At 32.3% G+C, this 27,813-nt stretch overlaps 3 protein-coding genes across 3 annotated transcripts; 1 reads left to right on the forward strand and 2 right to left on the reverse strand.

The window, feature by feature from the left end:
- Nucleotides 1–172: 172 nt before the first annotated feature.
- LOC123713192 (chitin deacetylase 1) lies at nt 173–10,291 on the reverse strand. Its single transcript, XM_045666747.1, has 10 exons — nt 10,226–10,291; nt 10,074–10,146; nt 7,912–8,084; nt 6,825–6,961; nt 4,537–4,662; nt 3,381–3,589; nt 3,005–3,124; nt 2,194–2,351; nt 789–1,033; nt 173–593 (listed from the first exon to the last, which is right to left on the reverse strand). Exons 1-10 carry the CDS (start codon nt 10,281–10,283, stop codon nt 315–317), a joined length of 1,578 nt encoding a protein of 525 aa, XP_045522703.1. The 5' UTR covers nt 10,284–10,291; the 3' UTR covers nt 173–314.
- A 703-nt stretch (nt 10,292–10,994) lies between these two features.
- LOC123713748 (chitinase domain-containing protein 1) lies at nt 10,995–14,767 on the forward strand. Its single transcript, XM_045667573.1, has 6 exons — nt 10,995–11,386; nt 11,684–11,864; nt 12,197–12,403; nt 12,678–12,839; nt 13,507–13,744; nt 14,188–14,767. The coding sequence occupies exons 1-6, from the start codon at nt 11,132–11,134 to the stop codon at nt 14,327–14,329; spliced, it is 1,185 nt and encodes a 394-aa protein (XP_045523529.1). The 5' UTR covers nt 10,995–11,131; the 3' UTR covers nt 14,330–14,767.
- Nucleotides 14,768–15,292: 525 nt separating this feature from the next.
- LOC123713230 (epidermal retinol dehydrogenase 2) lies at nt 15,293–24,573 on the reverse strand. Its single transcript, XM_045666810.1, has 7 exons — nt 24,496–24,573; nt 20,795–21,066; nt 18,500–18,615; nt 17,455–17,574; nt 16,873–17,034; nt 16,152–16,351; nt 15,293–15,441 (listed from the first exon to the last, which is right to left on the reverse strand). Exons 2-7 carry the CDS (start codon nt 21,063–21,065, stop codon nt 15,345–15,347), a joined length of 966 nt encoding a protein of 321 aa, XP_045522766.1. The 5' UTR covers nt 21,066; nt 24,496–24,573; the 3' UTR covers nt 15,293–15,344.
- Nucleotides 24,574–27,813: the final 3,240 nt, after the last annotated feature.

A 27,813-nucleotide genomic window follows, 5' to 3' on the forward strand; every position in this document is an offset into this window, starting at 1 on the left:
TTATATAAATCAAATGATTGTCAATAATTTTATGTAATCTTGATAATGTACTAACACAAAAACAAGTCAACATCTTGACCCAATTTCAAGCATTTCTTAATTACTAAATTGGACTTTATAAGTATAATAGTTATTACTATTATTATATTTATAAGCCATTACTACCCTGGATTTTTATAGTAAAACTTTTTTGTTTTAATGTGTGAATTTTTTAATCTAAGAACGTATCAGTCATGAAACTAAATATTCTTAATTCAACTAGTACTTATAAATAAGTTGGTAACTATAAATTTATATTAACTATACTTCAACTATTATTCAAAGCCAAATTCATTCCGTATCCAGGGATAGCTTTTGGGACAATCAACGCAAGTGATCATATATTTGTCTTGTTCAAGAACTTTTGAGGGTAGTTTACATGTTTTTGGTTTATTGCAAGCAATTTCGGACTCTTGGAACCGTCTGTTTTTACATTGCCATGGTTGGAATTTCTTTAATTGCAATACAGGTGTTGGTCGCTTCATCCAATCGATTACTTCTCGGTATGTGACAAAGTACACGTCTGGTAGCCTGAGCAGTTCGTCAGTAAATTTCTGTAAGTTGAATTAAGATATGATGAATATTTTTAATTTAATTTCACTAGCTATACTTGTAAGCTTTAGTCTTAAATCGGAGTCGAGGGGAGCCAGCAAAATAATAATAATAATGTCTAAAAGAACAGCCTAAAAACTTTGCAAAAAAAGATAAATATTTCGAAATAAATATTGCAAATAAATAATTTAACATACTTTGAGTGCCGAAAGATATTCGTTATTCTTCAGCCACGTCGAGTTCAAATGGATACCGAACGGTGCTCTGTTTTTCAGATAGTGTCTTTTGAAGTTCTCCATCAGTACATTATACACGTCTTCCCCACTGAGTGTGGAGGGACAGTACTCGAGGGTAGCGCAGATATGGTCGCCATTTTTAAGTGGATTTATCACCATCTCCCATATACCTGCGTAACTCCGCGTCGGACAATATTGATTGTTACCTGTAAAAAAGAAATAAATTAAATTATCGAATTTGTGATTGTTGGATCTAGTACTTAGGTTACTCATGTTTATCTATTAATTTAAGAAAAAATCGGAGCTACAATGCAAATTATTAGGATACAAACCAATCTTAACACTATAGTGCAATTATAAAAATAAAAAAAGTATCTAGTTAGGTATACATCAAACAATTCCTTCAAAATATAAACAAATGTATCAGCGTTATTAACCTAAGTTTTTTGGTGGGGTATTGGTTTTATTTGAGGTTCCTTAAACTATCAAAATATATCTATAATCTATAGCGCCGATGGGAGTCTTTGAAAGTTTTGGAATTGCATTCGTATTTTAAACTTAATACACATTCTTTTTGTTTTTATTAACGTTGTTTTACTTATAAGTTCTTATTACGAAAAACTTATAATAGTACTGAAATGGAGACACTAATTACTTTTAGAGCGTGTTATGTGAATCGTTCTCGTACATTTTACGCAATATTGTCAAGATAGCATTACAAAGATGTCAAACGATTTTGCGAACAATACCTTCTCGATCTTGCACAATTTCTCACGCTACAGTTATTACCTAGTTGTCTCTCAAAATTGTGAATATGGGGCCATTATCATTAAAGCTCTATTCATGGAATTTTAAATCGACTACTTATTTGATATATCACAAATTTAAACTTGCCAACGCTTTTGTAAAGGTATAGTAATTTAGAAATTATAATAATAGTTGGTTTAAGTTGGTATGTTATTTGATAAAGGGTAAGTAAAATCCTATACATTAATGACGGACGCAATTCCTAATAATTTACGTTTAGTTTTAAGTAAACGGGCCCCTATCTACATTTTCTTTATGTAAGCATACAAATTATATCGCATTGAACAATTGTTTCAGCCTAGTGGTGAAGCTAAGCGAACGATTTTCAATCCTGATGTCATGTCCTCCATAGCCAAAACACTTGATTCTACGGCGAAGGTAAACATCGCAAGGCATGTTTCACCCTAACATTCAGAGACAGTGCCAACCATGTCTCATGTATGACATGAATTTCAAAAGGTTAAAAAACGCGGTACTTGCTGATGTATATAATAAAGATGATCATTGGACACGATGCAGATGTGTCAGCCCCACAATTCATAAAAATATATGGACTCACCCGTACACTGATGCGGCATTTTATGATCCAAAGTGTAAGGCCAAAATGGTGGGTCTACAAGCGGTGCGACAACAGTAGCGTCGTAAACGAAACCAAATTCTTGCATCATCAAGAATTGTCTGTTCCAACCGACTGACAGATACGGCACGCGCATTCCTCTGAAAATTACACCTTGTTTGTGGTTTGTTGTTGTTGGTAATATTAATTACTTTTTAGTATTCGAAGAGAAGGTATCGGCTAAGTGACTTGAAAGTTTTTATATTTAACGCGAAATAATCTTATTCATGTAATTTATGATATGGTAGTTCATTGTTGGCGGGTTAGTCTGACCAAATTAAGACAATTATGGGGCGCAATATCCCTTATTGAGAAAAGCTAAGGATATGTGTGTGGAGATAGGAAGACGACGTATCCCTTAGGGCTATTGTATTGTATTATATTATATATATTGTATTATAGTGGAATTATTAATTCGAAAATTCCAACGCATTCAGTTTTTTAAAATTCGGTTAATAAATAAAATAATAAAAATTCCTGACGCCTCTGGATATAATGAGATTTTCATACAAATATTTGGTGCATACCTATTTTACGTTAGTGTTTACTTATAAATACTTTGTCAAAATGGCCGTAGAGTTATAAAATATTTGAAGTTGTGGAGGAAGGATGGTGTACTGTTCTTCCACGACCAGTCTAACAGGTCTGAAGGTCCCTTTGAGTTGCTGAGCTCGAAAAGTTCTGTGTATCCTTAGAGGCCGGAATAATTTCGTTAGCGTATTTCAGGGTATGACGTCATCATCATCATCATTACCTGAATTCCTCCATCCAGACTCTACCAAATTTGTTGATGATGTTGGCTTGGCCGACCATTTCGTCAAACCAGTCCTCAATAGTTGCGTTTTTTGACCACCACTCTTCAGGTCCGCGGTGTCTACACACAAATTATTTGTCTATTTTAACATCACACATTAATCACTTGAGATTGATACTTTGAGTGGTTTACTAAAATATTTTTAAAGTAAACAACGTTTTTGATTAACCGATTGAGAGTTTTCGGTTGACAAAATTAAGATCGGAATAGATCGAAATATCTTCATAAAATCACGAAATAGAAAGAAACAATCAATCAATCAAAACAATCTATCAAGAAATAGAAAGGAAAGATTGATGAGTGATTTACGACTTACGTTATCGAATGAACGGCAATTTCATGATCATCATTCCATAGTTTTTGCACGTGACGATAGTTGGTGTATGGATGTGATATAAAGAAAGTGGCCTTAATGGGACATCCATTAGGGTTCTTGCGCTCCGATGTTAGAATGTGCTTCCCGTAAATATCCCAGTTCTCATGATTAACGGGACCGTCGAACGTTAGAGTTATCATCTGGGGTGTCTGGAAATTATATTGATGCACTAGTATATCCTTTCAGAACATAAACCTTATGTTTGAGGTCCAGTCTCACTTGGCTTTGGGAGCGTTCAAGTATTACGTCACGCTATTTGACCCCCCCCCCCATGAAACGCGCCGTAACGTTTCTGTATGCAATAGTAAAACGTTTCGTGGCCAACCCCTGTGACTCTTTATACCTAGAACTTAATATTATGTGATGTAAAGTACTGGAACATTCGAAAAAAATATTAACAATAACGCGTAATTAAATCCCCACCCCGCATCGTAATGTTTTACAAGAGGACACCTCCCCCCCAAAATTCGTTACGTAATACTTTAATGCTCCCTTAGTTCAGACCATATAGATGTAATAGACGCGAAATGGAACTTTAGCTACCTATAGTAGGTAGCATTTTTATATAAACATGATACAATGTTGGGCAGTACGAAATTTAATCAGAATTACATTAAAATGTGTTTAATTATTCAATCACTGTGACCATATCTTTTTAGAGTATTTATTCTTAATTATTAGTAATAATAACAATTAATAAATAGAAAATTAAAGCAAATTCAAAAGTTTCGGTCCCTGTGGCAGTGTACCTTATGTGTACGCCAGTGTAGTGCACAGGCGCTAATTAAAGATTTAAGTTGGCGCCTGGTAGGTAGTACCGGTGACCTCCTGGGTGTAAGTTTCGCAATACAGCGAGAAAATTATGCCAGCATTAAAGGATTGCCACACGGACCAAACTTTTTAAATTTATTTTAATTTCTATTTATATATATATTTAAATATTAATTTTATTATCTATAACTATTTATATGGTCATAGTTTCTAGATTTTGACGTGTATTGTATACTATACTTAGATAGTAAGAAAAGAATATGACTAAAATCAACTGCATCTAACGACTCTTGCAAACATTCGCATTGAGAAATGAATAACTTACTTGGTTTGGAATTAGATTTCCGGGTGTCGCATTGCCATATTTGGTACAGAAACAGTTTGGTAGCTGACACAATCCTGGGTCGCAGGGCAGAGCAGCGTTCGGGTCGTAATTCACGTCGCACCAACCCTGATAACATAATTTAGGACATTTTAAACCTATTTATACAATTAACTTAATTTTTTACTGATTATCATAAAATGTAACTAGAAAGTGTACACTATTGGCTGATGAAATTCAGTTCTCACTACATCAGGGCCTGGTATTTAAACAGGTAATTAGTATTATTGTGCTTAAGGATTTAGGATATGCTTGTGAATCCTGAAGCAGTTTTAGAACGAAGAGAGTCACGAACGAAACCGACGTGCGTATGAGGGAAGCGAGCTCAAACTCAAACTCAAAATAACTTTATTCATATAGGTAAACATGTACACTTATGAACGTCAAAAATTAGTTAAATTAATTGTAAATTTACATTTACTACCAGTTCGCAAGTCAATGGCGTAGAGCGGGTAAGAAGAATCAATCAATCAATAGGATCAAGCAAGTCTGTGTCTCTGTTACCTCATCTCTTACATGATTATTTGTAACAATTAAATTAGAAGGACGGTTTACTTAAAATCCAAAATATTGTCGAGAATCGAACCCGTCATACACGTCATTCAAGTTCATAAGTTCGACGATATTCGATTGCTATTGAATCATTAGAATAAGTATATAATTACTATAACAACCAGTCAAAAGTTATTTGTATTCAATACTTTCTCTATAACGCCCTCATGTCATACACGTAATATGTGCTTAATGCCGGCTTATATAAGCTTAAGGCTATTATATAATTTGTTCAATTATATGTAATACATAATGTATTCTTCCATTATAATGATCAGGATTAGTTATGGAGAAATATAGATACTTGGTAACATTTATAAGGACCTTTTTGTCTATTGAACGTAGGGTTATACCGTATAACACTTGCTTCAACCGGGAACTCGCGTCCCGGTTAAAAAACAATCTTTAATTTTTATAATTCGATACGGTCAATGTTTAAATTAATATGAATTAAAAATACTTGAATAGTAGTATAAAAAAGCTTAGCTTATTGATAATTCATTTATAGACACGCATGAAATTTATATTTGGTTTAGTGTGTTGGTTGGGTTAGATATAAATTAAGGTTTAGTATAAATTGTATAAAATCTAGCTTTTTTTTAAGACTACATTTTTTTGGAACCACCTAAAAACCACCTAGACCTCTTGATTTCCTCTATATTTAGTAGGGAAAAACCCCCAAGTTAGCATCACTGGCGGCATCTGCATCCTCTTTCATTACATAGAAAACAAGCAAGGTAGTAAAAGGATATCAAAGCAACTGTTAGGAACAGTCAATCGGGTAGAACGGGACGTCACCAAAAAAATAGTAACCCATTTATTATTTTGCACTTGAAAAGGTTGCATGTGTATAAATATTTCCTTCCTATAACAAAAACATCGGAAGTTATAGATTGTAAATAAACACGCGGTGAAAGTAGTATATTAACAAAACCTGTTATGTAAATTAGTGTCTTAGAGAAATGATATACTTTTACCGATACCCCATAAAAATAAAGCTTTTTTATTCGACTAGACATTGGAGGTTGAATATTTGTTTCATTTTAAGTTTAGTAACTATAGTTAAACCACTACTAAAGTTATATTTAACATGACATAAGTTGACATTGACATCGAGTGCCTAAATACCTATAACGAAAGTACTCATAAAAATACTTCTTGATGAAAATATTAAAAAAAAAACACACAGTGTGTAGTTAGTTTCTTGTAACAATTTTTTTATATACATTACTACAGAATATATTGGAATACGAATTAAACTTAAGATAACATAAACTAAAAATATAACAAAACGCTTCGTGAATATATATTATTAGTTGTGTATGTAAAATCTCGAAAACTAAATTTATATAAAAATGACAGTTCGTGTCGATAAATTTTCATGCAAATTTAGTTTTCGGCTGTCTACATACACTAAAGTTACGGCTCCTGTTAAAAAAATGTCTAAATTTATGTTGCATTACATTGAAAAATGTTGCCACTATATTTCAGTAGCAACCTAGTATAGTCTTTATTAATAAGACACAAACAGTTGTGATCTTGCGATTAAATTACGTTATGATAGAAGTTTCTACCTACTACGTAAGTAAAACTAATATATTTTTTTGAATGTTATAATTCTAATTCTAAAAAATCTAAATCTAATAAAAATCTAAATTCTGTTAATAAAAATATCTTACCTCATCTGAGTAATCAGAACAATCGTTGGCTCCATCACAAAAGTATTCCGCAGGTATGCAGGTTTCATCTGAGCAGCCAAGGTGTGTGTCGTTGGCACATTTCGCTGAATCTAACAGGGGTTTTGGCACCAGGGTTTCTAAAAAAGTCAATGGTACAGAAGCGAAAAGTTACATTGAAAAAACCATGTAACTATGACTATATGATAACTATATTAAACCCATTCATTAGGAACGATTGTCCTTATGGCGTATCAACTAAAAGCCAATTTACGAGGAGTCAGAGTTTAATTTTGGATCCCAGATGGTAAGGTCTATTGGAGTGCTAGGGAGACAAGAAACAGAACAACAGACGTACATACTACTTTTAATTAATTCCCATCCAATCTCGTATTGTTTTTCTTTGTGTATTGGAAGATAAAAAAATAATAAATAAAATTAATATAACAATAGTACCCATAAAAAAATATCAGTCTAATTACAGTATTTTGAAGTACTTTTACATCTCTTACTGTCATATTAAATATAGTTATAAGAAAAAGATAATAACTGACTTATTAGTTTCTTTTATGAAAAATGTGTGCGTGTACACACGTAAGAAGTGAAACTTCTTAAGACCTTATTTTTCGAAAAATTATCTACTTTATGCAACTTTACAGAAATTGGTTAAATGAAGTTAAGTTAGATAAAGTTTAACATAAGGCTTTTATTATCATAGACATGAATACAAATAATACGATTATTTCATTTTACCTCATTAAAAGAATAACTCAATGGCGCTACAACCTATATAGGTCTGGGCCTCAGATTTCTGTATCTGTTTCATGATCACTGCTAAGATTATTACAGAATTTCATTAATTGTAATATAATTATTATCGTTATTATATATTTTTGTTATTAATGGCTTCAAATCTCTTCGAATTAACCATGGTATGGACAAGAAAAAGATGGCGCGTAACGGAAAAATGTGACGCGTAACCGAAAAATGTGACGGTATTTTTTTTAAACTTTCACTTCAAATAAGCCAGTTAAGGAAGAACTTGTTAGCCGATAGCGGCTCCAAATATACGTTTTGTTTAATAAATTACCTGTAGTGAGATCACAATTGTGTACATTCTGGTACATATCACAGAGTTGGCGGTTGACATCAAATAGAAGACCCTTTGAGCATCGAAATTCGAACACTTCATTTTCTAAGCATAGGTAGTATTTTGAGCACTCCTCAGCATTCCACATGGTGTCCTCATCTCGATCGGGGTTCCTTGAATTTTACGTTTAGCTTAGCTTTTGAGAGATATAATAGTCTATATTGGAGGCATTGCAAAAGAACGGGTTAAAAAAGTTCTTGTATTAAAGCTTTAGGATCAATCATATAGACGTCTGGAGGCATCCTGGACAATTTTATTTAATTGAGTTTTCCAATCAATAATTAATTGTGAACCCAAAGCAAGAATAGATTATTTTCTTTTATTAGTAGTTTTTTTTGTCGAGACCCGGGGCATCCGCAAATCCGAAACTGTTTAGAATTTTAATTAATGAGTCAATAAGTATGTCAAGAAGGAAAGTAATAACTGATTTTGATTTTAGATTTCACATTATTAGGTACTGTTAATTAATTCAAATGCAAAATATCCGTACCAAACAGAAGTAATTATTATTTGTATTACTGTAGACTTTATAGATTGAATTCGTTTTATAAGTTTATTTTATGGGATGAGTTTAAGTCAAATGACGAAGGCAGTGTATAAATAAGCGAAAGTAAATTTCTCGCAACGCGACAGGAAATTCAATATAGTGACGTACCATATGAAATACGATCGTTGGGTCTTTTGGCAGAACAAAATGTTGTAATTCTTTTCAGGTTTTATAATTAATTTATTGAAAGAATTTACTTTATGTAGCATTATTTTTAGGTAACAACTAGCGACACTGGGTTTTTTGGGCAACCTTTTAGGCCACAGATTTCTGTTTCTGTTTCTTAGTTGATTTTTCTCCGGCAAGTAGGTGATCAGTCTTCTGTGTTTGACACATGCCGTCGATTTGCCCCATAATGTGTTCCTTTACTGTACGAGCAAATGTTAAGTGCGCGCACAACCTCAGGGTATATTTTTGACATAGAAGAGGGGGAAAACGGCAAGCAGGTTCAGTGACGTTAAGTGATACCGCCTTTAGTGACCACTCAATGCCAGCTCGCGAGTGTGTTGCCGGCGTTTTATGAATTGGTACGGGCTTTTCTCGAAGGGCCCTAGATCGAGTTGGTTAGTGTGGCTCAGGCGAACAATGCAATCCAGATCGGATTACATATACACACTACAATGTGACATTTTTGTTATTGTTTTTAATTTTATTTTAAATTTATTTTTATTTTTAAATTTAAATATAAATAGTTATTCATTAAGTGCTTCATCGTGGCCAATAACTACGTCTATTACATATAGAGAGAGATGCGTCAAAAAAGTTGCGCGAAAAGCCAAGCTCAAGGTTGGCGAAAGTGTAGGTCAACACCCGCTTATAATGGCGGGAAATGTACAAATGCATTTGTTTGTTTTATATCAGTAATCAGTGTCGCGTGAGTTCTTGCGTGCTCTTAATATTTACGGAACTGTAATATACATAATTATTTTACATACACAATGACATTAATTATTAGTTGAAACAACCATTTTTCGGCTTTATATGGAGTATTTGCAAAGCTATATATTGACAATAATTGTAATTTGGGCACAGATTACACAGGCTCAATGAGAGATTATTTAATAAAGGAGGTTCAATAATAAATAATATGATTAAACGACCGAAAAAAATGGTTATAAGTTATATTTATTTTTTAAACGATATCATTAATTTATTACATATTATATGTGGAAGAATTACTTCGTGAGTGGTTTATCGCGTAAGTTTTATCTAATCATTACTTAACTTTAATATTTTAAGTTATGTATAAAAAGTGTATAACAAAAAATTTCTTATGTAGTATTCAAGAAATACAATTATACTTTCTTAAGTAAAGTATGCAACTAGAAAGTATTTCTAATCTAGTAATTTTTTAATGGAAACATTATACCTAAATGTAAAACTGTTAACTAGAAAATATTGTTACAAAAAATATTAACATATTTGATATAATTTACTTTAGGCTTGTGTACCTAATATTATATTTTATTATCACTTATTATAAAAAATATCTAACCTTAGTTTTTGTAGTCTGTTATTTTGAAATTTAATATGTAAAATTAAAAAAAATACTTGCCTGTAAAACCTTCCATTTTCATGGCATTTAATATCCTGAAAACTCCTTTTATGCACATGTTTTCCCTGAGTCCCTAAAAATAAAAATAAATATATCACGTTCACCGTTCACTTTAATAACAAAACACCATCATTTATATCAATGTTCGTTACCTATAAATATAAATGTTAGGGCTAAACTAAAATAGAATCGAGAAAGCCGACAAGCCATGTTGTAGGCACAGCTTCTCTTGTAATACTGAATCATTGACAGCAACTTACCAGTTACCACTAACTTTCTATCAAATCAAATTGGAGAATGTTTAAAATTGTTAAAAATAATATGATTTTTCGGAGAATCATGCCTTCTATACGTCCAGGATTATTTATATAATCTGTAATAGTAACGTTTTTTTAATCAGTTAATTAAGAAAAATAATCACGCTGACCTTTCCCTTTCTATTCGGTTCGCTCAGTCGATGTACATCATAATTGATACAGTAATAAGAGTTGTTTTTTGTTTAAAATTATTTAGGATGGGATTTTGAAAGGAGACACGTGCGAACTTACGTATTATATATAAAACTCCAATAGCTTAGCGCTTAGACTTAGCTTTAAAACTTTCTGAATCTTATCCCTTATAATTAGCTTGTACTTCAGTAACTCAATTTTTTAGACAACATAGTTACCATAAGTCTATAATAATATTACAAGAACAGTAACTTTTATAGAGCTGCCAAAAAAGCCTATCATTTGGTTGATCGTGTTTACAAGGTATAGAAGAATGTTATATACACTATAGTATAATTCTTTAATTCTTTGTATAATACAAGACCAAGACCAATTTTGAATTGCGAATTAAGTTTTACAAGGTTTTGGTAGTCTGTGATCTTGAATTGTTAACTTCATCTATCTGACCAATTTGTGGTCTGTGTCCCGTGGACAATGCGTTGTATTTCCGCCGACCGGCTTTTTATTTCCCGGTGATAATATAAATATCAACATTATTCAATATAAATAAATAAACTAATAGTCTATCTGTTATCCGTAATACTTTGTGCAAGTATTCATTGCATTAAAATGAAATGCCTATCAACAATCATACAAGTTCTGGTTATGTTAAGTGTGTGTTTTGCTACTTTATCCCCACCAGCTGATAAAAAATCCCAAAAAGGGGTTAAACCTCAAGATGGTCCACGAAAAAATAATGTTTTGGACAGGAAATTAGTTGTGGAAACACCATCTGCTAAGGATATAATAAAATATCACGCTACTTTCCATCAAAGTATCACAACACGTAACTTCTTGAATTCAGTCTTAGGATTTGTAACACCGGTAGGTGAAATTAAGTTATTTTTTAAATTATAATCTACTCATTTCTACCATGAGAGTTGGCTTTCGCTGACATAGTGCTGGAAATGTTGTGTGCATACTGTTATATCCTAGGAAGTATATAGTTTAATGGGTAAGAAATATTATTAGACATCTATACCTTGTGATATGGCTAAATAATTGTTTCGTTATGATTTTGAAACATTTTATAATTGGTACACACAGAGCATTTTAAGACAATTTAATACTTAATTTTAAGTAACTGAATAAATGGTTACCTTACAAATTTGATCTTGACAGTGGAACAACAAGGGTTATGATGTGGCTAAAGCATGGGCACCTAAGTTTAATTATATATCACCTGTATGGCTACAAGTGAAACGACAGAGTCCTAACATATATATTATATCTGGGTTACATGATGTTGATCATGCTTGGATGAAAGTAGTCAAGCAAAAAGGAACACCAAGTAATGTAAGAAGTAAGTATTTTTCACATTACATTACTACAAATTTTACTTGTTCTGGACCCATATTTTTATATTGTTTTTGATAAATAAATTATTTTGATTAAATTATTTAAGAGGTGGCATAGCCATGTTTCCATTACACAATTTTATACTTTTCTCTGACTACTTACATTTTTGATGGTTAAATCAATTAATTTTTTTTTTAAAGAATAATTGTCTTTGTATATATATATACACTCAGGAATAATCAGTTATGTAAATAATGTAATAAATTTGTTTTTGAATGCATTGAATAAGTTTTATTTAAAAATAGGTATTTAACAACTTACTTATTTATTTTCCAGTTCTCCCAAGACTGCTATTTGAAAATTGGCAGCTGTCAGATCTAAAGGCATTCTTCAAAGAGCCATCCTCACTATCAGAACAAAAAGCTCTGATTGAAGAAGTGAAAAAAACATGCAAACAGTGGAATTTTGATGGTATAGTGTTAGAAATGCTTTCACAGATTGGAAAGTATGTAGAGAAATCTGTCAAATTTATCCAGCAGTTTGGTGAGATATTGTTGAATAGATTTAACACTTAATCTTTGTTTAGTCACGGTGCTCTTCTTTGCCAAAAAGTTATATCTTTATAAAGAGTTTACACTGTATTTTAGATAAAAATGTTTTTTTTTAATCATCAGTTCAGGTAAAAAATGATTTTATCTAACATAGAATTCTAATTATCAAATTTCGATATAAGTAAATTAATTTTCAAAGGTACTAAGCAATTCTACAAAGGATTTATATACTTTATTATACTAATAAAAATTTCTTTATTTTATAGGTTTAGAAATGAGTGAAGACGACTTAAAACTGATTCTAGTCTACCCTCCATTCCGAGGCTACCCAACAGATGAGTTCTTTGTTAAAGCATATAATGATATTTATCCCTATGTCGAAGCTATTTCTGTGATGACTTATGACTTTTCAAGTACTCAAAAACCAGGTAAACAGACATTTTTAACTTGAAAAAAAAAAACTACAGGATAAAAATAACTTGATGGCATATTGGCAAGTATGAATGTTATTTAGTTTACTCTTGATACCATTATTTTGCATTAATGTGACTGCTTTTTTAAACTGATTTATAAAGACTGATGATGAAAATGTGTTTCTGTTGCTTGTTTAAATGCTGTTTTGTTGGTAATTTTTACCTTTTTAATTAAAAAACTCTATGTATGCTATGTTCACCCTCTATGCTCACAATAACGATAACAATTGAGTAAAAAAGACCTTTTGAAGTTGCTGACATTATTCGGCATCATGCATACAAACTTTCTGAGAAATTCATTGTAGACTGTTATTGACCATGACTAATTAGTAGGAGTCATGGATTATCTATATGTTGTTCTTCTCTCCATTTAACGACAACTCTCTATAACACCATAAAATGGTTTACTGTATTTTAGATAAGAGTTTGTGCTATGGAGCGTACATATACTATTACGAATGATGTGGTAAACTTGAATAAATAAATATTTATTTGTATCTGACATATCTCTTGAAATAAGTTTCTGCACATTATTACCTTATTTAAGCTAAGCTTCATTTCGTCTTTTTATTATTAAACATTTGGATTAATACAAAAGTGATTAATTTCTTAAAAATTGCAGGACCAAATGCACCCTTATACTGGATAAGACTGTGTTTAGAGAAATTGATTGAGAATGAGGACAATCCCTCCAAACGATCAAAAATATTAATTGGTTTAAATTTTTATGGAAATTCGTATACCGCTAACGGAGGAGGACCAATTGTTGGCACAGAATATATAGAGTTATTGAAAAATGCCAAAAATAATCAAATGCTTACATATAATAACAATACAGCTGAGAATTATATTGAGATAAGGTAAGTCAGGGGCAAAAGGCAGTGTTGGCCCAGTGGCTTCAGCGTGCGACTCTCATCCCTGAGGTTGTAGGTTCGATCCCCGGATGTGCACCAATGGACTTTGTTTCTATGTGCGCATTTAACATTCGCTCTAATGGTGAAGGAACACATCATGAGGAAACTGGTTTGCCTTAGACCCAACAAGTCGACGGCGCGTGTAATGCACAGAAGGCTGATCACCTACTTGCCTATTGTATTAATTAATTATTATGAAACAGATACAGAAATCTGAGGTCCAGTCCTAAATAGTTTGTAGCGCCATTGATTTATTTTATTTTAAAGGTGACAAACAAGAAATTGTTACGCATAAGGAAAGTTAATGCAATGCGGGAGTTTGAACCCACGACCTCAGAGTGGATCATACACGTAAACATTCATTTTTAACAATAAATCTTAATTTTTAGGACATTGCAAGGAGCGAAAAAAGTATTTTTCCCAACGTTATATTCGATACAGAAAAGATTAGATCTCGCTAGGGAGCTGGGTACCGGAGTTGCTGTATGGGAACTAGGCCAGGGATTGGACTACTTCTATGATTTATTTTAAATGTGATACTTTTTTTTCTAGGTTTAATAAATTATGTCCCAATAACGTGCGTTTTTGAGGTTATACTTCTTTTGGCGCGTTAGGGAAAAATGATTTTTTTTCCATTGTTAGTGTCGTTTTTTCTACAAACGTAGAATGAGGCGAAAGATAAACATTTTGAAATTATTTCTATCTTGTTATTTAAGAAGTGTAACTTCTAACGCGTGTACATAAGTATAACATTTTGAAATTATTTCTATCTTGTTATTTAAGAAGTGTAACTTCTAACGCGTGTACATAAGTATACACATGTTTTTTTTAAAGAGTTAAACGTTATCCATAAAAATACCACACAGTTTATTAGAAGTGCCTATTATAAGACAGACACATTTTTGTGTTTGTTAGGGAGCGTTCAAGTATTATGTAACGATTTGGGGGGTCCTCGTTACGACGATGCGGGGCGGGGATTGCATTACGCGTTATTGTTAATATTATATTCTACTTCACACCCCATAATGGTAAGTTTTAGGATTAAAGAGTCACTGGAGTTGGTCACGAAACGTTTTACTATTATATACAGAAACGTTACGGCGCGTTTCATGGGGGGGGGGGGGGGGGTGTCTTGGTGGTTTGGTGGTATGTGGGAGTCAAGAATCTCCTGAAATTGCGTGACGTAATACGCTTCCTAAGAGGATTAAGAGGAAAACTTTTGTTAGTCCAATGATGAACTTGACCGGGTTCAAACGCTTTTGATAACCAATTTTAACTTATCACCTGAGTCCTAGTTAAACGTGCTGTAAAGCGACACGACATTGGTTTTGTAATAAAAAACAAAGATAAATATTCTACAGTTAATAAAATGAAAAGCATCGCGTTCGCTACGGTGTCGTTACATCAGTATCATCGGTGGCATTATGATGTTTTTTGCATGTAATATGAAAAAAAATCGAAAGTAAAAAATAAATATCTTTTATCCTATAAAATTTAACAATTTTCTATGTTTTTGTGCTATTTACAAAATATAATGATCCTTATATTAAGTGGCTTGGGGTTTTTTCTTCAACTCCATCATCGATTGAGGGCCTTTCATCACTCGATGCATCAAATCCCAGCACATTTTTGCTGGTAGTAAACTGAAAAAGTATATTCTATTTATTTTCTTACAAGAGAATTACATATCCTATTTGTAAGTCAATGTAGTTCATAATAAAAGAATTTCCCCTCAATACAAAATACTTAAAAGGCCGGCAACGCACTAGCAAGCCCTCTGGCATTGAGAGTGTCCATGGGCGGCTGTATCTCTACATAAGGTGAGCCTCCTGTCCCTTTCCCCGTTCTATAAAAAAAAACTATTTGGAACCTCATAATTTATTTTTTGAGGAAGGATGGTGAACAGTTCCTCAAACCTAAAGGGAGGGAACCTCAAACCTCGACCAGTCTCATTGACTGGCCGACTCGAAGCCCCGAGTGGCTATTTTTTCATGGTATTTGGCTGTTGGCCTAATAGCCTCTGGCTGTTTTGACGATCGTTGCTCTGCCCATCTCTAGTAGCTAAGGTTGAGAAGTTGAATATATCCTTAGAGGCCGATATAACTACGTTAACTTTCAGGTTTCGCAGTGATTGTAGCTTTAGAATGTAGGTGTCGCTACATATAAATAAGCATATTATAGTTTCCCGAAGTCGTAAAATTCGTTATTCGAACTTTAATGAACAAAACAATACGATCGTCCATAAATAAAATAATACATTTATATTTACTACCAGTTTACAAATGAACTGGCAAGAAACTTTTCTTATCGTTTTTTTATTAAAATTATTTTTTATTTTAAATAAAGAACTCACCATTTAAGCGGTAAAAGATACTTTACAGAGCCGGGCATGATACAGTTAACCTCATTCTTTCGAATTGAGTCGATCATTGTTTCGGCCACATAGTCCGGTTCCAACATAGGCATCAATCGCGGTGTTACTCCATCAAACATTCCAGTATTTATGTAGTAAGGACATACAAGAGTTGCATAGATTGAGCTGTGTCCATGTGCCTGAAGTACACAATTTATATCGATAAGGTTCTGTACTCCAGACTACCCTTATTCTGATAGCTAGGAGCTGTATATGGTTCTTTTTTAAACATCTGGTAATGGTCTCGTAATGGTCTGGTACGGAAGCGTTAAACGGTAAGTCATTGATGCTGTGATGTGGGTGTAATTCGTTCAACTACAATATTGCGCTACGAATACGAAACATTTCCGTTGTATTCAATATAGAATTTATTTTATTTAAAATGGAACATGGAATTTTATTCATAGTGTCACCGCCGTGTTACCCATCACCTTGATAGGATTTCTAACTTAACTATGTGTCACAAGCTACTAGTTTCAGGTTGTCAAAACAAATAGTTTACGGGCACTGAAAGCTAAATTTACCATGAAAGACTGTCAATCGAATTGACACAGACTCTTTTAGGAAATTATTTTTTTAATATTAAACTGAGACCAATAGATAAAGTATGTCTCTGTATTCGATAATATATGAACGAAAACTTATACGTATAAAGACTTACTCGTAGCTCCGTAAAAAGGCTTTCGTGAAAGCCAACAGTGGCGAATTTTGTAGCGCTGTAGTCTGTACAACGGTAAGTCCCAAGAAGGCCGGCTACTGAGCCAACTGTCACAATATGACCTTTTCCATTTTCTATCATGTCTGGGAGAAAAGCTTTCACAGTCTGAAATAAATGTCCTCTTGTTAATAACTATTTAGCCTTACTATGTTACGTTGTAACAGTTGATAATATTTAGGATTGATGGGTGATGGCCAAAGTCAATGCTTTATTATTATGTCGTTGTTGAACTCAAACTACTATAACTGTCAAATATTAAGCGCCTTAAATATAGGTATAAAAATTATGAAAGGATTTATGTATTTTTAAATTAAATACATTGTTTAAATATTTTGTATATTGCGTGTTCCGTTAATAAAAGGCTTATTTGGTAAGAAATGTATCTCTGAGTTTAACGTAATCTCGTTCCACGACTTAGTTTTTAGTTATAAATGACATTTTGCATTTTATTTCAATTTCAATTTCGCCTATATCCATTTTACTTATATTGTATTGGAAGGTAATAATCAATATTATTAAACTTACCCAATAATGTGAAAGAATGTTAACTTCGTATGTTCGTTCTATCGCCGTGTCATTTAGCTCTAAAAGTGTTTCTCCGAAGACAATGCCAGCATTATTTATTAAAACATCAACTTTACCCACCTGCGAAAAGCAATAAACAAATTTAAAACGCCGGTTTTTTAGTTAAGGCCTTATAGCTAAACTATATATATTAATTGAGAAATGTAGCTCTGTATTTGTATATGTATATATCTACTATATCTAAGTTTAACAAAGTATTACTTTACCTTTTGGTTAGGCACAAAAGTTACATAGGTAATATATTTTACATAGATCTCAAGGGCACATTATATGTTAACATATGTTATTTAGGCAAACAAATTTGGCTGAATTATTTGTGCCGTAAATGAGAAAGTTGCAAAGCAGTCCAGTTGGTTGCATATAATCGAAAAAATAACAATTTTCCTTCCCCTCCAACCCTTCTTACTCATAAATTAATCATTTATTTACATTTAATTTGCATATATCTTTATATCTACCAAGACCTTTGTGTGACTTGTATTTTTAATTGATAAATTCTTGCCAACGCTAGGCACACGGATACATAGGTGAAAGAACCACAATATATAATTTTAATGTAACAAGAACTTATAGGCAAACATGACATACACGAACAGATAATATACGTATTTTATGAAACAAAACAACGATTAATTTGTTCTGTTTCCTTAGATAGTATCTTTGCTAGTGTTAATTGTATCATATTACAATCTGCATTCTAGTTAACACATATCATGTGGCGAAGGCGCTTATTACAACTTCACAAGATAGCGAAGTTAAGTCATTAATTAGTAAGGTAATTGAAATAAGTTTATTTTATCATTCATCAAAGACAGTATTTATATATTCTTTTTTTTAAGAAACGGGGCAAAGAGGTAGGAGACTCATCTGATGTTAAACGATACCGCCGACCATGGACACTCGTAATGCCAGAGGGCTTGCAAGTACGTTGCCAGCCTTTTATGAATCAACTTAATCATCTAAATATAGATAATCCTATGATTACCTCTCTCTTTACTTTCTGGGCAGCTTTATAAACAGCAGCGCGATCAGCCAAGTCAACAACATAGCTTTTCGCTTCATATCCCTCGTCTCGAACTGCAGAACATGTTTTATTTAATGCTGAAATCAAGAAAAGAGTCTCTCAGTTTATTATTGAAAGATTGCCTAAAGTAGAGAAAACACGCAGTTTGTGTTTAGATGATTTTTATTATGACAAGAACGTAACATACTGTCATCTTATTGTTTCACCAGTCCAGAGCCTAGAGGCGGTTATGCTATGGTTAAACATTGAGTTGACAAGTATTACCTGTTGTTCCCACTAGAATGTAAGTGCGGGCTCCTATTTCCTAAGATGTCATGTGGAACATGATGTAATAGTTGCAGCTCCTTACAAACATTGTGTAAAACAAAAAACTTGGCGATTAAAAAGAGTGGCGGAGAATTTATTGCCAGTTCTTCTCGTCCGTTCTTCGCTTCGTTTCCTTGATTTTAGAACTGGCAGTAAATGTAAAATTATAAGCATTCGGCATTTAATATGTATTTCTTTATTGACGTTCATAAGTGTAATTAAATTAATAAATGGTTTTTTAATATTAAATCTAGGCGTAAGATATTTCTATGAAGATATAAATATCTTCATAGATGGACTAAAGTCCATGCGTAGCCGCTAGAGGCGCAACATTTTTTACTTGAATGCTAATATCTTGTATGAGCACAAATATGTATACATAACTACTCCGTTTATCGGAAAATAGATTTTCTAATGAATTATAAAAACGATCTAAATTTGGATTGCATTAAAACGAGCGACGTTACCATCAATATTTAGGTATTGATGATATACTAAAATAAAATATATTTATTATAGAACATAAGATGTCACTTATTCCACGTCATTAAATTTGAATAGGTAGACATCCCTACTCATCGACAAGAAGCAAGAAGATCGCAAAGAAGACAGAGGGTGTAGGCCGAGAGAAAAAGCCGGGGTTAAAGTTGAAACTATTGCCATAATATTTTAAAAAAGCCGGAGTAAAATACTCTCGGTAAGTACTCTTTTAAAATAGCACATCAAACAAAACTTATTTAAAAACAAATATCGCAAATTAATTAGAAGTAGCCTGTCTAGTACTGACTGACGGTATCTTTATATAAATAGTATACCGTATTGCACCTTGCTTAATGCTTTTATAACAGCTTTGTTTTGTAAATTGCGAATTGTTATTCTGTATGCTAATAGTCACTTGAATGTCTTATGAATATTAATTAGCTTCTTATACAAGATACCTCTCATTACGAAAATGATTGTTGGAGTACTTGAAGATTTTTTCTATGTTACCATAATTATCTACCTCATTATTGTGCTGAAGCAAAGTTAGGAGATATTTTCATTCAGTTACGACAAATATATTTATTTATTTTTGGTAGTCTATTATCCTGTTTGGTCTGTCTAAAATTTTATGATAACTTCTGATAGGTACGTTATACATCATTTTTCATAAGATGAGCGTGTACAAAAAGTTCGCATAATCTGTTCTACGACCAAGTTAAAAGGACCTGTCTTAACAAATTAAAACCATAAATGAACACCATAAAAATAGTTAAGACAGATGACACTTTAGTGGAAGGTGGAATTGTGTTGATGTGTTTGAGTGTACAAAATTCTACTACTAATATCGATCTTTTTTCGCACTCCTCTACTGCTTCATTTAAGAATAGGTTAAAACCTTGTATCTTTCTTCTTTATTATGGCTACTAATATGTTTGTCCTTCTCCTTATTTATAAATTTTGTATTGTTTTGTCTACTGAATTAATATTCTGTTGTCATGTTTTGTTTTTCTATATATCTTATTTTTTATCAGTGGATATGTATTAATTTTATGTTTTATTTTTTGTTTTTAACTTTGAGAGATGTATCTGTTTTGTTTTCTAAATAAAAAAATTCTGTTGTTCGCAAATACCTATATTTTAATTTTAAAGCATGGTTTATATTTCATGAAAATTTTTTAACCTTTGTGTTGAATTTTGTAGAAGTGACTTTCTTTAAATTATTCGGAAAACACCATTAAAAATTTGAGGTTATGTAAGGTATCTTGTATAATTACTTACGTATTTCCGGCACGCACTGTTTCTATACGCTTAATTAAACATAATTATTTCCATACATTTTATCTGTAAATTTCTCAAAAGATAAATAGATATGCCCAGTAAGTTGTAGGCAATATAGGCCGCGATTTTTTACGCGTGAAAGAAAATGTAATTCCTATATTAAGAATAACTGTACAAAATTGTCCTTACCATCCTCATTAATATCCCATATGACCACTTTAGCCCCAAGTCTTGCGAGTCTAATCGCCAATCGCCTTCCTACTCCACCTCCCCCTCCGGTAACCAGCACAATATCCCCTTTTAAGCTCTTCATAGGCCTTAAGGCGTTGGGGACTAGAGTCCAGAACAATGACTCTAGTATATAATAACATGACAGGACGAGGAACAGAACAGTATCTTTAGCTATGTCGAAAATACTAGAGACATGCGACTGTGTCTTCATTTTTCGGTCTTCTAACATCCTGGAAATGTATGTACTGCTGCTATATAAATAAATATAATCAAATACTATGATATATTTAAATCGAGACTATCATCAACGTTCTGTATCTCAAGTAGTATGATAATAATAGTGACGTTATAAAAATAATAATATATATATATAGTTTGAAGCGGCGGTTAAATAGGCATCTCCTGGACAGGCGTGCCCTCCGTACCTTCTCTATATATAAAATATTCTCGGCTCGAGCGATGTTTATGATTTTTTTAAAGCATATTCAGTAAGTCTGAGAATCGGCTACTATCTTTCTTTCAAACCCCTAAATGATAGGGGGTGTCTACCCCAAAAATTTATTTTTTATTTTTTAGACAATTTTTTTGGTTATATTTTTGTATGATACAGCATACAACAATAGATACGACGCTTAATTATCACCTATTTTTTGTTATAGTATATATAGGTTATTTTTATTGAACTAAAAAAATGCTTCCTGAAAATAATATACATGGTAAAACGATGTTGGCCGAGTCAGCTAGTCTTATATAAAATCGAGTGGGATTGTGGCCAAATGTATGTCCAGTTCTGTATGAACGAACCCATGAACCTTGGTTTATATTAACGAGATATAAAATTCTGATAAATATCAGAATTCCTCTACTCAATTATTTAAAACACCTAATAACAATATTATTATGATACAAATTGGATTTCCGAGTAGTGAAATATATAAATCCTGTGGCGTTACAACCGTTTAGTTTAGTGTAGTCTGTATCTGATACGTGATCATTTGTTGTTTCTTCTAGCTGACTAGGTGATCACTGATCAGTATTTTGTGTCTAACACAGTCCGTCGATTTATGGATCTTTTCTTTACCGTACGAGAAACTAAAAAAAAAACATTGATTGAACGGGTTTTGACCTAGCACTGGTTGGATAAATAAATACAGGTCATAATGTACGTAAATATAACATAATTATTATATTATAATGATTTAATTCTATGAGTTTATTTAAATAATTTTATTTACAATTAATATATCCATTGGATGTTTAATTTACATTGGATTTACAGCTATATTTTGGAAAGGCAGTAATAAAGCATAATGTCTATAAAATTTAGGTCTAGTTTCGTAAGGTCAGCCACAACCTTCTCGAATACTAATTTGGACCTAGATCCAAAGTTTTTAGATCGGCGTAGTGACAGTCTTGAGAAATACTAAATATATTGATACGAAGACGGGTCGACTACAATGTTTCTAGATTTTTCCACTAGTTAGAGAACTTTTCAGCAGGCTGAAATATGATTTCTGACCGTTTCAGGAGAGGCTCAATCACATATTAGTTTATTGTAATTTCCATAATGTTACCCTAGTTTTCAGGAAGCTGAAACATTTTTTCAGTCAGTTTCAGAACATGTGTCGTCGAGTGGTGCAGTTTTCAGGAGACCCGTTTTCAGGCGTTTTCAGGCCTAGTTATACCCCTTTGATGAAGGAATATTCTAGACCGAACTTTCTAGGTGTGAGACAAGGACGAAATGATACGAGAGAGAGAGAGAGAAGATCAGAACTTTCTCGAAACTAGACGAGCACTCTAGAACGCCGTACGACAAGGACGGAGCAACGTGCGAAAGAGACAAAGAGTGCGAACGTTCTAGAATTGTGCAATCGCTACTCAGTAGCAAGCCCGCCTAGAAAGTTCTCGAATATTGTTTAGAATTATTCCCAGGGATATATAAGCGAGCCGAAACGCGACTAGTCACTTAGTTTTGAATGCGATTACACGAGAGAAACACCGAAGCGATAAAGTGCGAATAAAGTGAATATAAGTGATAAAGTACTGTGTGAAGTGTGCATAAGTGAAGTATTTAGTGACTGTGTTTTTGTGTGTTATTAGTGAATCTCTGCAATTAATTTTGTCCCCATAAATTCCTCATTGATTTTTTTAAGAAATAAACCCTTGAAGAAATCTACGGCATTTTCTATCCGATCCCCTAGCTCGTAACAATATATTTTAAAAATACTAATACTCTCGTGAGTTTTGAGTAGTTAGTAAAAGTTTAGTTTTTTTTAACTACTATGCCTATTCCAAATTCATCAAATTGTATAGACGCATTAAAAATATACATACTTAGAGAACCAGCAGATACTCAGCAGAAAAAAAGGAAGACTCACATCTAAGCTCAAGGAATATAAAAGGTAACTATCACAATCCAAATTACCATCTGAAGATAAACATCAACACAAGGATGACATATTGGCTCCCAAGAAACTCAACAAAACCTAAAATAAATTTTGCTCCAGAGCAAATTATTAAGCAACATCAGGACCTGGTGAATCTAGCAAATAAAATAAAAAAATCCTAGACATACCGGATAACAATAAAATATAACAATAACAATTACCACATTAATAAAATACTTTCCAATCTATCTAGTCCCCGTCGGAAATGCGCAATCTATTACATACGAAAAACGAAGAAAATCACAATAATAAAAATAAAACAATTCAAAACCAAAGCAAAATAACAATTAGATCTGAACAACTCATTGAGAAAAATCATAGAAAAAAAGAGAAATGGAAAATATCAAGGAGGCTAGGGTAACATCTAAGAGGGTCCATATAAGAACACCACAAAAAAAAACAACTTATACTAATAAGTCTAATACTCATATTAAGAAATGTTAACTAACTAACGTATGGATTCATTAATAAAGCTATATAAATAAAAGTAACATCTAAGCTCTACAGCAACAAATAAATTAGTTCGAGATGTCCGCACTATGAGCAAAAACATTGGTTTACATAATACAATATTTTGCACGGCACAAAGGCCTTCTGCAGTGAAAGGTTTGATATATTTTTTTAGATTAGTCATGATCTTCTCCTTAAGACTTAAATTATACAAAAAGCTGAAAATGTGTAATAAACTAGCTACGAATTAATACGAAAGCTACGTTTAGTGACATTTCTGCGTATAAATTTATTGTTAATATTTCTATATATTTTATTAACTTGCAGTGTTGGCCTAGTGGCTTAAGAATGCGACCATCACCCTTAAGGTCGTATCGTCGAACCCGAGCTGTGCACCAATGGATGGTCCAGCTTATCCGCGTAGTTAACACTGGCTCACACTATGAAGGAACATTGTGAGTAACGGCGTGTGTCGCAGAAGGCCGATCACCTACTCAACTATTAGAAACAACAAATGAGCACGAAAGAGAGTTACAGGAACCTGACGCCTATCGAAAAGGTTGTAGCGGCATAGTTTTTTTATATTTAAATACTCTGTAATGTAATTTGTATCATAATAATTTTATTAATAGCTGTTCTAAATATTCTGATAAAAACTTTGATATCCATAGTGCGTTATGTGTACGAAATACAATTAAAAGTACATATATTGACAAAGATTAATAACCGAACCATGCTTATTAAAATATTAAAAATACATACCTGTTATGTATATATAATTTCACAAATGACAATTTCTTAAATGCACTACAAATGCAGGTTTTAAACGTGCGCGCGCGCCGGTTGGCCTACAACTGTGTTCTACTCTGGGCTTTCACCTTCGCTAACGGTAAAAAATTTCCATCTAATATACTTCCCATACTAACTGCTTGTTTATTTGTTTTTTTACGAAAATTGGCACACTGTCAATAGTGCAAATTGATGATTTTGTTTAAATCTAGAGAGAGAACAGAATGTCTAAAATATATTTTAGAAACAAGTTATACCTTGTATGTACTGCATATTATTATATTCTTATCAATTATTTTAAATGGAATGAAGATCAGTAAAACAGACACAAAAATATGCCATGACATACATACCTATTCAGGGTACGGATGTCAATTATACGATACATATTGCAATTATTTATATTATATTAATTAAGCATATTATATTTTCATATCATACTAACAACTACTTTTAAATTATGCTCTCTTCATTTTATTTAACTCTTTATTACTTAAGAGGTCATGTGAAACATGGTGTAATATTTGCATCTCCTTACAAACATTGTGTAAAACAAAAAACTTGGCGATTAAAAAGAGAGGCGGAGAGTTTATTGCCAGTTCTTCTTTTCTGAGGAGAACTGGCAGTAAATGTAAAATTTGTAACATTTAATAAGTATTTCTTTTTTGACGTTGTATGTGTTGTGATAAGTGTACATTGTGTTAGGTACCTATATGAAGAAATGCTTTTGACATGATTTGATTTGATTATATATACAACTGAAGTGTTAAGAGCGTGTACATATATATCACAAAATATATATCAAGTTTAACTGTTCTCTTTAATATATATATTATGTATGATATGTCGTTCGACGACCTCAATACTGAGAATGCCACAAAAATTGCCTTAAATGACTAAATGTGATCTCTTTTATATTTGTTATGGGTAAACAAAAATTATAACAGTACAAATAATGCTTTTAAAATGATTTAAATAAAACTTGAATAAATAATAAATTATTGTTACGGTTTGCTAGTATTAAGTTTATATAGTGCTCTCAAACGCCCTCTCTTGGCAGTTAAAGGTATTATTACTGTAAACAGAAAGCGCAATACTTGTAAAGAATTAATTTTTGTTGGAACGCCATCTGTGAGACAAATAATATATTTTATCGTAAATTGTAGATGGCACTTAAATTTGTCCAAAAGGCATTATATATAATAAATATACATTATGTTACAGAACTATTTGAATTTAAAAAAATGTGTAAATACTTTCACAATGTTTTTTTTTTCACAGTAATTAATATCCGAGTTTAAATCGATGTGAATTTTTATTTAAATAAAATTACTTACTAGGAAGTTTTAGTTAATGACCAAATCTACTTATATTTAAAATATGCATGTTGTTTCAATATATTAAAATTTCTAGTCGTCTTTAATATTATAAATGTAATTATATGGAGCCTATGGTTGCGCCGAATTCGCATTTATATTAATGGTTGCTCAAAAAGGGATTAAGCAGTCGGTAGTTGTAATTTTGACGACCCGCGATTGTGTTTTTTATTCATACGCCGCACGCTCGCACCACTTTCTTTAAAACTTTTAAATTTGATGTTTGTTTTTAACAATTATATACAGTGCTGTTCTACATCTGTGAAGTGTTAAACTAATTAGTTTAAAGAAGAGGGAATCCAGCCACGAGAGGAAGCCACGAGGTTGAAGGTGCTGTGCCGATTCCTTTCTTTCTTTCTCTGCCAATTATTCCAAATATTGAGCAATCATAAATTAAATAAATACAGTCCATTATTATATATTAATTTAATAGGTAATTCAATAGGTCTAAATATATATTTAACAACCCCGCCAGCCTACTTATTTTACTAGATTTTAACAGCCTTGTTATACAACAATTAACTGGAGCAGAGCAGTGATTAATGTTGATACAAAACACGGGGCAATTGCGATGTAATTTCTTAAATTTCAGTGCAAGGACTTGTCAATTTTAATCACAAATTTTAATGGTTGCTTGAATAATAAATAATATATAACTATTATGGATTTAATTATGGAATATACGAAATGTAGAGATGTACCGAAATCTATTATGATCGTTAAAGGGAGTTTCCTCCCTTTTATAATTGTTAACCCGTGGCTAATAAATACAAGCTTATCTCAATTTATATTCCCTCTTCAATATTGGGGAAATGGTGGGTCCAGTTTAATATTAATAAATAGTGGCATTTCGTATAGAACGTGATAACGGTTTTGTGAAAAGAAAAATAATTCAATTCGATCGCCAAAACTTTCAAGCCAAAAACATACAGAAATCTTAAACATTTTTTTGAAAGAAAACTACAGTTCTATTACAACAAACTTTAAAAACATGGCAGTTGTGGCAGTGTACCTTTTATGCTAGCAGCGTTTTCTCGCTGTGTTTGGGATCACCTGTATTATCTACCAGGCGCAAACTGAAATCTTTAACAAGCGCCTATGTACTTGAACGCCAGGACCTTTGGTCGTCTCTCTTTGAGTCTCTTGTCCAAGGAATACAATAGAAGTTGAAGGAAGGGAGTTATATTTAAGCTGTTTGCCTACCCTGCAGCTGAACCAGTTTTTGTGATAATCGTAACGTTACGTTACGTTACAAAATGTAAAAAAGAGAAAAAGATACATAGTACTTAAAACTCTTGCTAAGTAACTTAATATTTTGTCATTAAAAGGTACGTAGATGGAACTCAATATTTTTTATCTTACCTGCCACAAGTTTGAAAGGTTTTTAATTATGTTTCAAGTAAGTTTTACTTGTTTTAGACAAGTTGAACAGTCCAATTAATATTGTACCATATTGTATGGAAATTTTTAAAACAAAACGGGGTTACAAACAGGTTTAGTTTTTGAAGTATGGATGATATAATAATATTTTTAGAAGGTTCAATTTCGTGGAAAGAGGAGAAAAATCCTACTGTTATTGCTGTGAATTTCCGACCTTGTTTATACCAGTTCCTATAATATTGTGGCTGAGAGCAAATCGGACAAAATTATTTTTGCTACGACGATTCTCTTTGATGATTCTCCTTTTGGACTTTCTATGGGATCAAAGTTGATTTATTGCTACCGATATGTTTGTTCTTATATAAAATAACAAAATTAGCTTTACAGAATTTGCTTTTAAATTACTTTTTTCGAACTCAAGAAGATAAAAGGAATTTCAATGTATTGTAAAGAGAACGGCCGCTAAGTCGCTTGTCCAATGTCCATAAAACTTTGGGCATAAAATATATAGTTTAGTATAAAATAGTAAAATAAT

This window comes from Pieris brassicae, chromosome 8 (genome assembly GCF_905147105.1).
Source record: "Pieris brassicae chromosome 8, ilPieBrab1.1, whole genome shotgun sequence".
In the NCBI taxonomy this organism is placed as follows: domain Eukaryota; kingdom Metazoa; phylum Arthropoda; class Insecta; order Lepidoptera; family Pieridae; genus Pieris; species Pieris brassicae.